The sequence below is a fragment of the Echinops telfairi genome, unplaced genomic scaffold, assembly GCF_000313985.2.
Source record: "Echinops telfairi isolate 266 unplaced genomic scaffold, ASM31398v2 ScPeMD7_443;HRSCAF=831, whole genome shotgun sequence".
Lineage (NCBI taxonomy): Eukaryota > Metazoa > Chordata > Mammalia > Afrosoricida > Tenrecidae > Echinops > Echinops telfairi.
In genome coordinates this window covers 27,389,752-27,401,004 of record NW_022104341.1, presented here as the reverse complement: position 1 = coordinate 27,401,004, position 11,253 = coordinate 27,389,752, and the positions used below count along the sequence as shown (strand labels likewise).

Below are 11,253 nucleotides of genomic sequence, written 5' to 3'. Positions count from 1 at the left end.
GGATCACCCATCAACCCTGTGTGCCCTAGCTTCCAGCTCTGTGCTGCCGATGGAATGGGAAGTAGGACCAAGTGCACGGCGTCCCAGGGAAGGCTTGCTTTTGACACAGAGGCACATGCTGTCTGAACCCCCCCAGATGGACCGCACACGGCCTGAATGCCACGGCTCAGTCTATTGTGGACACTGATGGAGACCGAGTCAGTGTTTGAACACCCACCCACCTCTCTCCACTGGCTGCACAGGGAAATTCCCTTTTCATCCAAACTCTATGTTCCCTCACCAGGGGTCAGGGGTTCTGGACAAGGAACTACCACCTGTCCCTTCTTTCTGTTTGTACGGGGAAAGTAAGTCTGCTGCGTCAGGTCTTTAGAAGAGTGAGACCCATTCACACAGAACCTGATCTTCGCATCCTCCTCAGGAGCAGTCTGCAAAATGAACTGGAAGCAGTCCGCAAAATGAACTGGAAGCAGTCCTTTGGGTAAGAACTCCCCGGGAGGCTGTAGTGTATGGGATGCTAACAGGCGTGGAGCCCCAAGGCCAGTGTTTGTACATCAGTAAGCCTTCCCAGACAGCACAGCTTCTTTTGCTAGAAAGCAGCGCAGGGAAGGTTTGGGCTATTGTTTTGCTTTCACTACTCAGGAACCGACTTCTAAATTAACGAAACTTAAAAGACCTGCGGAGCCTGTGGTCTGAGGGGGAAGGAAGCAGTAAGGCCACCCCCCTCCAGACTGAAGGAGCAGCAATAAACACTTGCGGCCCAGCGTGGCTTTGTATCTGGTGGTTGTGGAACAGAGGGTGGGATTACCAGGAGGACCCAATGGGGGTGGGGGTGGGGGGTGGCAGGTTCTAGTAGACAGCACTTTATTCTGCCTGTGTCTGGCTGCCTGACCCTCCCTGGCAAGAGAGAAGATTTTTGAGGGGAGTGGAGGGTGCACCCTCATGACCAAGGCCAGTCTGTGCCTTAGCAGGCGTGTGCATGCACCACAGCCATGGGTCGTCCCTGACCCCCACCCCACCCTCACCCAACCTCAGGGCACAGTTTGCTTGGAGTTTTTTCAAACCCATCCCCCCATATACAGACAGTATTGGCCGCCCACAGACTGAGAACCTCACAGCCAGGCAAGGGGGGCGGAAAAGTGACAAGACACCCTGAGGTTTGAACAAGGTGGTAGGCCTTCAGTAAGATTCTGCAACTTCAGATGCTGCCCTGATACAAAACTGTTCCTTCTGGCCACCTTGAAAGCTGCTCGCCAGGAGGAACACTCCTACACGGATTCAAAGACAAGTGGGCTCTTGATCCTTAAGAGTCTGGTTTTGTCTCCCATGCCACGTACTTCACTCAGAGGACTCTGACTGGACCAGCACTTAATATTCCAGCTCCGAGCTCAGTGCCACGGAGGCCCTGAAACGCAGCAGGGGCCCGACAGAACCAGACTGCCCCTGTGGGGCTCGAGACTGCAACTCTACGAGAGCAGAGAGCCTCCTTCGTCTTCCTGGAGTGGTTGGTGGCTTCAAACTACTAACCTCTTGGTTAGCAGCCTAATGCATAACCCAAAGGCTCCTGAGTTCTTGTCAAGAGGTTGGCTTTGGCCTTGGTGAATTTCACATGCCTTGGTGAATTTCACATGCCGGCCCAGCAGGGCTTCTGCTCGCTCCTGCCGCCATCATCTATAACAACTCAGCTGGGGGCAGGGGGGCTGCACTTCAAGGGAAATGTCTGCAGAAAAAGAGCCTGAAATGTACAAATTTTAACTTTATATTAAGTATGTGTGAATCATGGAGGATCGCTGTCTTAAGGCTTTATTCTCAACAGTTCGAGCTTTGGTCCAGTAAATGGTGAGCAAGCGGGGCTCTTCCAAAAGGGTTGGTGCTCTTCTGCTTGATAGTTGGACAGCCCAAGGTGCCAAGGTGGGGCTGGGGTGAGGGCTTTCCCTGGTTCAGGGGGGAACTAAGGGCATGGGAGCAGAAAGGCAGGGCCGCTGATGGCCTCCAACTGATGTAGCACAGTCTACCTAGTCCAACGGTGCAAACAGCAAATATCCCCAAGGAAACTGGACCAACTGGCTGGCAAAGCGTGCCTCCAGGGTACGTCTTTTCTCCCCCGAAACGCAAGGACACTGGGAAAGCAGCAATCGAAGGGCAGCTCATCCGGCCCCTCTCATCGCGGCGCTTTCCCTCAGTCCTGAAGGCAGATGGGCTCCCTGCTCAGGCCTGGGGAGCTCCTGCCTTGTGGCTGGCGGGGAGACGGGAACCTCTCTGGGGATGGGGGATACAACTCGAAAGCAAGATACTGTGCTTCATCACTTTCCGTTGTTATCAAATTCTGAATTATAGACTGAAAATGTTTTAATTACTTGATAGAAGATGTGAGAATTTATGTCCTCAAAGGAGCGTACGGCATATTCTAGTTGGAGGCCGGCAGAGCTACACGTTGCTTGCTGGCTTCTCCAACCCTTCTGACCAGGGACACGACAGAGGGCACCAATTGGAGTGTGCGACCAAGTCGAACCAAACTCAAATTCAAAATCAGAGCCCAGCCTTAGAGGACTAACAGAAACTAGAGGGACCCCTGGGCTATCGTTCTCAGATGCCCTTTTAACCTGGCCCGAAGCTGCTCTCGGAGGTCACCTTCAGCCAAATACTAGACTGTGCTGTAAAATAAACAATGACATCCACGAGAAACATGCTCCTTTAAACGCTGACGATAAGGCGCCCAACGGTCAACATTCACACAAAAGCAAAGATGTGACGGCAAGAAGGCCTGGGAAGTGGCTGCAGGGAAACTGGCTGGGCAGGAGTGTTGCCACGTGGCGGGGCTGCTCCCAATGGCACTGAACCAAGTGTGTCTCAATCGTCAAATGACAATATAATTTGCTGCATAAACTGTCACATAAAACCCAATATAATATTTTATAGAAACAAAGGGTTCATATGCACACCAACACCAACAAAGGTGAAGCAATCCTGGTTCTGGTTTAAGCCACCAATCGGGGCCTCTGGCGTCCTGTGCTCAGCGCCGTGGCAGATGAGGTACGGTAATCGAACCTTGGCTTTGTTTTTGTCACTTCCTGGGGTCTTTAGCTGGGTGGGGATAATTCATATTTCCAGTTTGTAGACCTGAACTTTTGAAAACTCAACTCTCACTTTCTTGGAAGCAAAACTTCACCAACGCCTCAACTGCAGTGAACAAAGTAGGGAGGCATCTCACTCTTCATTCCTGCCGCTGCTTGAGCGGCTCAAGCCTTTGTCCATGGGAAAATGGCGGGAACCCACGTCTCTTTCACTCCTTCCTTCATCTGTTCATGGATCCAACAAAACTCCGAGGACCTGTGGTGTGGCAGACCGCGGGATGTGCCCCCGCCCGCCCGACAGTCGACAGCCCCACTGACCTGTGCGAGAATAGATGTACCACAAGGCCCCCGTCAGGAGCGCTCCAATCACAAAGGCCGCAAACGCGATGCCCATCACCGTCAGGGTGTCCAGACCGTGGAAAATGGCTAGAGAGAAAGGGAACCAACACACCGCTGTCAGTTTGTGGTTTGTATTTATTACAACTTTCTATTTCACGAGCACCATTAATTGAGCAAGGACTCATAAAATCTGAGAGCAGTAATGAAGAGCCCAACAAAATACATTGTATCAGAAACTTGTAAACTCTCTTCTTTCCGGAAGGGTTATCTACAGTTTGTCATTTGTCAGTGAAACGTCAGATCTGTGGGCTCCGGAGGAAACTCTCTGTGTGTCGTCTCACTGTCTTGATCGAAGGACCCACTCTTTGAGCAGTGAGTGCCTGGCAAATTCAGAGACGAAGATGCACTGGAGAGTGAGGCAACCCCCCTGACCAGTCTCTGACACGGTACTGATACGGACAGAAGACCTCCACGGGGACACAGGACACTGCACAGAAAAGCCGGCACCTCGCACGCATATTTCTGAGGCCACTTGAACGCACAAAAGGAACCAGAAAGAAAGGGGCTTTGAAGGACGACTCCAGTGGATGTTACAACTCCACTCATCGCCTGCTCGGTGTTAACCAATGCGCACTGTCACTGAAAACAGCCTTTAATTTAACGCTTTTCCAGCGGTGATCTTTCCGTGTGGGGAGCGGAAATGCTTCCCAGTGGAGGGTGATGTCAGTTTTATGGTCAGCAAAACATATAAATAGAACCAATTGTTCCTCCATTTGGCAAAGATTTTTATATTTGAAATTGATTCCAGGCCACAGAAATAGAACGTTTCCTTTCATTTAAGAAAACTACCTTCTTCAAGTCACTTGTAAAAAGTTAAGACCCGCTTCCAGGGAAGAGGGGGTCTAGGTACAAATACAACCGCTGGGGTCTCTGGATTCTGAATGCGCACATTGAAGGTATGGGCTCTCCTCCTCATTTCAGTCCTCTCGCTACTGCTGTCAACAGGCAGAGCCACTTCAGTTGGCCTCCACGTAAATTAAATTTCTTTGCCTCTCAACACACTTGAGTACAAAAGATCCAGTTTTGGATGACCCTTACCCCTGAGCAACCCTAGCAGTCTACGAGGCTCAGGAAAAGTGGGTCATGGTGGCAGGGTCTGCAGAGACCCAAGGGCCCCATGCTGCCAGCTCCTAGCCACGTGGGCAGTGGCAGGCTTGTCCCATGGCAAAACACATGGAGGCACTGCTACTCCCGCTGCTGAAGAGGCCACCTAAAGTGGGAGTCTGTCAAAGGGAGGCGTGGGGATCCCCTAGAAGGAGTAAGAACCAGGAACTACTCTCTGAGGTTAAAATAAGCCTTGCCACGAAGCGAATTTAATTTAGTCTAGTCCGTGAGACAAATCTTAAAAGATGCCTGGTCTTTCTGTGCTTACAGATGCAGAAATGGAACATGACTTTTAGAGCCTTTAGTGGAAATATTCTGAAATTCCAAAAATGGAGGTGTCATTTATGACAATCCGACTAGGTACGGATGAGAGAATGTGTTCGTGTGTCTCTATCCCTGGGGCAAGCACTCACTCAATGAACGGTCTGAGAAGTGCTTTGCATAAAGGGACCCTGCAGACAAGTTGTTCAGTGCACCTGCTCACCAGGGACCGGCATCTGGAAGTGCTCTGGGGATATGGCCAGGAAACCCAGGCAGGCTCTAGTCTTAGAACCAGGGTAAGCCATTTGTATCTTTAAATCTTTCTGGGTCCGATGCTTCTTCCACAAGGAAACAAGCCTGGAGAATGTCCAACTTCTGTCTCTATAGTAGCGGGTGTCTCTCTTCTACAAAGCCCCATGCCTCTTGGGCTAGAGATTGTCTTAAAGGTGTGACAGCTCCTTCCCCTAGCACTGCTTCTCGGAGCAGGTACATATTGCCCATGGCACTTGAAGGAAATCCCTCCCCTGGCTGTAAGCTAATGCTCTCTTCACACGATGGCTATCACAATGGATTTAACGCAGGCAGATAATTAACTTCTCTAAAGGGATGTGCTATACCTTGCCACTGAGACCATACACACCGATGGGTCCATACATTAATACGAAAAAACAGCAAAGGCAGAGAAGAGAGAATGAAGAGAGGTCAGAAAAAGAAAAAGTACTGGGGTGGGGGGGGCAGGGCTGAAGAGAAAATGGGAGCAGAGGTCTCCTTATCAAAACTCAAAGTTTGGCAAACATTCACTAACCAAGCCATTCTTATGAAAACCCGAGAGGCTTCATTTCAAAATAGCTGCATAAAGACTTACGTGGAGAATTCTGTTTCGGTTCCTTAATGCTTAGGTCTGATTCTGGGGAAACAAAACACACAAAAAAAAACAGCAATCACAATGCATTCCACAGAGAAATCAAGTTCTAAGTAAAAGGTCTCGATATCTCTGCAGAGGCGAACACTGAGCCTTTTTGTCAGTACACGCTATGTGACAGCTCTGTCAACTCCCCTCTCTGGGGACCACACGTGCTCACCTGAAGAGCACTTGAAGGTCAACAGTTCGGATGTGTGCGCCTGTGTATGGGCATGCACCTTTCTGAAGATTTTCAGAAGCATTTGGTAGAGAACCCCTTTCAATGCTGTGCTTCTCTGGTGGATTCAGAATCACACGCCACTGTCAAAAAGGCTTTACTTTCGTGTACCCACTTTTTAAGAAAGGTGTTTATTCTTGAACCTGACGCTATGGCCCGATATAGTTCAATTCTTCCCCCGCCATCTACACTGCTTCTAGAGGAGGTCTCCTCCCTGGTCACTCTATCTTTTTACAACTCAGAGTGATTTTTCCAGCGGCCAGAGCCAACCATGTTCTACTCCTGATTAGATTCTTCCACAATGATTAATTTTGTGTGTCAGCTTGGCTGGGCTGTGACGCCCAGTTGTTTGCCCAAACACCAGCTGAGATGTTACATTGAACGTATTTTGATGGGATTAGCATTTGCAAGCAGCTGATTTTAAGGAAAGCTGATTACCCTCCACAATGTGGGCAGGCCTCCTCCAATCAGCTCAAATCCCAGGAGCAAACACTTGAGGTGTGTCCTCAAGGAGGAAGGGACTTCTTGCATCAGGAAGCAACAGAAACTCTGGCGTCTCCGGCTGGCTGGCCTCTCTTCAGACTCAAGGCATAGACGCTTTAACTGTCCAGCCGGCCAGGCAGGGCCCACAGATGCCTGGGTCAATTCTCTGCACAGTCCTGAGTGCTAAACCTCCCACAACTCTTGTTTGTTTTTTTTAAAGGCCAAACTCTTCAAGTACACAAAGCCCTCTGTCCCAGGTCTCCTTTTCGGATGGAATCCGCCACACAGCTGGACTCCTCCCACCAGTTATTTAAAGCACCCCAGAAAACCATGCCCGGAGATTTTCAATTGCGTCCACGGAGCCCCGGTGGTGCGATGGTTAAACTCTCAGCTGAAAACCAGAGTCAGCGGTTCAAACCCACTCTTGAGCAAAACGATGTAGTGACCTGCTCCTATAAAGATTACAGCCTGGTAAACCCTATGTGGGGTTCGACCTGGTGACCCGGGTTGCGCCGAGTCAAAACGGACTCAATGGCGCACAGCAACCCAACAGAAGCAGATGGCGAGGCTTGCCTTTCGTGACGCCATGGGGTGGATTCGAACCGTCAGACTTTAAGTTAGTACTGAGGTGACCCAAGGACCTACAGAAAACTGAGGAGGAGCCCATATGGAAATGGTATGAAGCGTCGATAATCCTGTCATGCTTTTGAGCTCCTAGAGCGGTCTGTGCAGCCAGGACCTCAGGCCGGCGAGGGAGGAAGGGCATGAACTTTCATTCCTGTTTTACAAAAGAAGAGCTGATCGGGTGACATGTAACTAGTCACAGAGAGAAACAAGGGTGAGCCAGAATTTCAGGCCCTGGCGGCGCAGTAGTTACGAGTTGGGCTACTAACCACGAGGGTAGCAGTTGAAACCCACCAGCCGCTCCACAGAGAAAGAGGAGTTTTCTACTCCTGGGAAGAGTGGCAATCTCAGCCGCTCACAGGGGCCGCGGTGAGTCCGACTGGCTCGATGGCAGTGAGTTTGGGGCTTTTGCTGTGTGTCACAGGTTAGGTGACTCTGTACTTGGCAGGGCAAGCATGTGATCAAGAGCTATCCATGCACGACCCAGGGTCCCTGGGTGGTGCGAGCAGAAGAAAGGGCTGGTGACCTGTACCCACAAAGATGGCAGCGGGGAAGACGCCAGGAAGCAGTGACGTGGGCTGCCGGGAGCTGGAATGGACTTAGCAGTAGTGCTGTCTGGTTTGGGGCCCAGTCGTGCACAGGCATCAGCAGTGTGGGGGGTACGCTCTAGGAGTGGGGAAAACCACAAGCCACCACCTACTTTTGTATGGCCTGTGAGCTAAACATGGAGTTTGTATTTTCAAATGTTGGGGGGGGGGGGCGCTGTTGAATAAAATGGTACATGAAATTCACATTTTAGCATCTATAAATAAGGTTTTTATTTGAACACATGCACATGGCTTGATCATTTCTATACTATCGGCTGCTGCTTCCATGTTCCCATGGCAGTGCTGGGTAACTGGGTCAAAGACCGTATGGCTGACACTATTCTGGCCCTAAGTGATCAGCATCCATTTTCATCTTGTATCTGGCATTATCCCCTAAACCAAACCCACTGCCATCTAGTCAATTCCAACTCACAGACACCCCACAGGACAGGGGAAAACTGCTCGCTAGGGTTTCTGAGACTGACGATCGTTACAGAGCAGACCGCCCCATCTATCTCCTGAGGAGCAACTAGTGGATTTGAATTGCGGACTTACGGTTCACCACCTAATGACTAACCCACTCCGCCACCAGGACTCCTTGTTTGCACCCAAATTGAAGTGCAAAGAACTTGTTGAAAACGTCACCAAGATAGGTAGCCATTTGAGTTGCTGCTTAGGAAACAAAGCAGCCAGAAGGGTCAAGGGAGACATGATGAGCACGTGTGACGACTGGGTGGCTGGACTTTCTTGCAGCTCCAGGTGAAGGAAGGCTAGCGGATGAACCAGAGCCACTGCAACAGAATGGTGCCCCTGCAGTTGTGCAGCCCAGTGGCCCAGAGATAGGTGCAAACATTACACTTAAATACTGAGCCATTACAAAACTCTCAGGACTCAGAGAACATACTCAATACAAGTGACCGTGTCTCCTGGGAGCTCGGTCCCATCAGCTTCATTAGCAGCGAGAACATCTGGGCAGTGATGCCTCATATTTATACAGTGTCTTATGGTTGACAAAAGGCCTGCCCCGACACCATCTCATTTTAACCGCCCAAGGATCCTAACAGCTAGGGGCATCTCGGGCTTTCAAAAAGCAGCCGTTTGAATTACTGAACTAAGTCCAAAGGCATTTAAAGGTCTCCCTGGTGTGCATCACGGGAGAAATAGACACTCTTCTGGGAAGCGGTCCAGCCAATCGGCCCCCCACCCCCCTTGGTTAAGCTTTGTCCCTCAGAAGCCTCACGTGGTTTAAAACTAATGACTCACCCCTCCCCGAAGCAAACAGAACATGTGTGAGAATTTAGGTTTTACAGCAACGGCTGTGTGATGGACGGCATTGCTGTGAAATTCCTAATGGCTCTGTGTTATGATCTAATCTCCTACCCCCCACCCCACACAGGGGCCTCTCTCAGGGTTCAACAGCACCAGGATTGCCTGTTCTCCCCGGGGTTAGAGTTCCCTCAGGATTTCTGCGCATAAACAAACACAAGCACAGGCCACAGGGCTGAGGTTTAGAGGATTTCTATCCTCCAACTTTCTTGTGTGTGTTCTCAAATCCCCAATAGCTCCTGACTGGAACCTGGCAATTGAGTTGGCCCGCGGCAAGGAAAAGAGTGGACGCAACAATATTTACTTTGGGTTTGAGGGAAAGGTCTTAAGAAAGGAATCTTAGTTATTGCCGTAGCGAGGATTTTAACAATAAGGATTTCTTTACAGAGAGAACAAGCTATAATCAGCATTCTGAATCAAATATTTTCATATACTCTTGAACAAATTCTGGTCAACCTCTAGAACCAACACTTTCCTCCGTGGACTGTGGGCAGGGTTTTCATAAACGAGGTATTCCGGGGGCTATGCATGGGTAGCTGACCACAGCTTTTGGCCTCCAGCTTTCTGTTCAGTTCTCCTAAACATGCAGCACAGAGCACGCCCACAGGAGAAAAGGTGTCTAACTGGCACCCAGTTCCATTGGCATTTGGCAAAAAGGGCTGCTGGGGTCGACAAAGAAGCTGGAGTCTCAGGGAGCCTTCCTGCAGGCCTGATCCAAGTTCAGCTCAGCAGCCCTGGTGGTGCAGTGCTTACAGGGTGGGCTGCTGAATGTAAGGTCAACAGTTTGAAACCACCAGCTGCTCGGCAGGAGAAAGATGAGGCTTTCTACTCCCATGAGGAGTTCGTCTCAGAAACCCACAGGGTGGTTTTAGCCTGTCCTATACTCTTGCTTTGAGTTGGCATCAGCTCGAAGGGAGTGAGTTTGTTTGAATTTCTTTTATCGTTTTTACTAGCCTTAAAAACAAAACAAAACAAACCCCCAGGCCAGTTGCCAGAGAGTCAATTCCCCTAGAGGATAGAGTCGGACTGCCTCATCAGCTTTCCAAGGCTGTCTATCTTTGGACAAGCACATGGCCATACTTTGCTCCTGGAAGTGGCTGCAGAGCCCACTCTGGGTTGGCTCAGGACTTAGGGCATTCACTGTATACTACCTGCATTATTCCACTAGATTAGTCCTTTGGGGGGCATCTGGCCATGTCTGGTTGAGATAAAGAAGTCTGCCACATCCGTCACAACACAGAACTACCACTTTAAAGCATTGGTGGCACAGAGGTTGGGAAGCAAATCCTAGGTTAGACTGTAACGGGCTCTGAGGACTGGACCAGAATCTGTTCACCAAGTCTGGTGTACAGCGGGTGTTTCATAAATATTTTAAAATTAATAATCATAAGCATTGTGCCTATCTTACCATTGTGTCCTTTTCCCAGCCTTCACACTGCTGGGGGGGGGGGCGGTGCCTAAATGAGCTCATCAGTGGGCCCTGTGGGAGGGAGATTGTTTGGCAGTTCTTGTCTGTTAGGGACGCATTGTGGAAGAAATGCCGATGAAATGAAAATGTCTGGGTTTCCCTCAGAGGAACTCAGTGAGAGGCAGGAGGGAGGAAGAACAAAGACCAGGTGGCACGCCGATTCCAACTCACAGCAAGCCCACGGCTATCGGAGTGGAGCTATGCTTCAGAGGGCTTTCAATGACTAATTTTTCAGAATCAGATCACCAGGCCTTTGTTCTCAGGAGCCTCTGGGTGGACTTGAACCTCCAACCTGTCAGTTAACCGCCAAGCAGTTAACCATTTGCATCCCCAGGGACTCTGATGAAACAAGAGTGGCCGTGCATTGACAGTAAGTGAAACCGAGGGATGGGGAATTTGTGGGGATTCATTCCACTATCCTCACGACTTTTAAAAATATTTGCTATTTTCCAAAATCAAAAAGTGTTTAAAAATGTCTAGGACATGGTATTCAGGAAAGCCCTGTGATACTCCAGCTCCCTCTCTCACTGGATGAGACTGAACGCCTGGTTGGCGCACAGAGAATTTCTGCCATCTTGGCACAGCCTGTGGGCCAAACCAGACGGAGTCTTTGGAGTATTTTCACACATCTTTCCTTTCCATGCCACCCCATTCTATACATATGTGTGCGCATGTGTATTTCCATGCCACCCCAGTCTACACGTGTGTGCACATGTATTTCCATGCCACCCCATTCTATACATGTGTGCGCTCATGTATTTCCATGCCACCCCATTCTATACATATGTGTG

The 11,253-nt window shown here is 49.9% G+C and overlaps 1 protein-coding gene across 1 annotated transcript in view; it reads right to left on the bottom strand.

Annotated features, from left to right (window-relative positions):
- TGFBR3 (transforming growth factor beta receptor 3) overlaps positions 1-11,253 on the bottom strand; it is a 212,509-nt gene that overhangs the window by 8,014 nt on the left and 193,242 nt on the right. Inside the window, exons 15-16 of the mRNA XM_045292044.1 lie at positions 5,701-5,742; positions 3,390-3,497 (exon numbers count right to left, since the gene is read on the bottom strand). Of these exons, the coding sequence (XP_045147979.1) occupies positions 3,390-3,497; positions 5,701-5,742 (150 nt within the window). The remainder of the gene's footprint in view (positions 1-3,389; positions 3,498-5,700; positions 5,743-11,253) is intronic.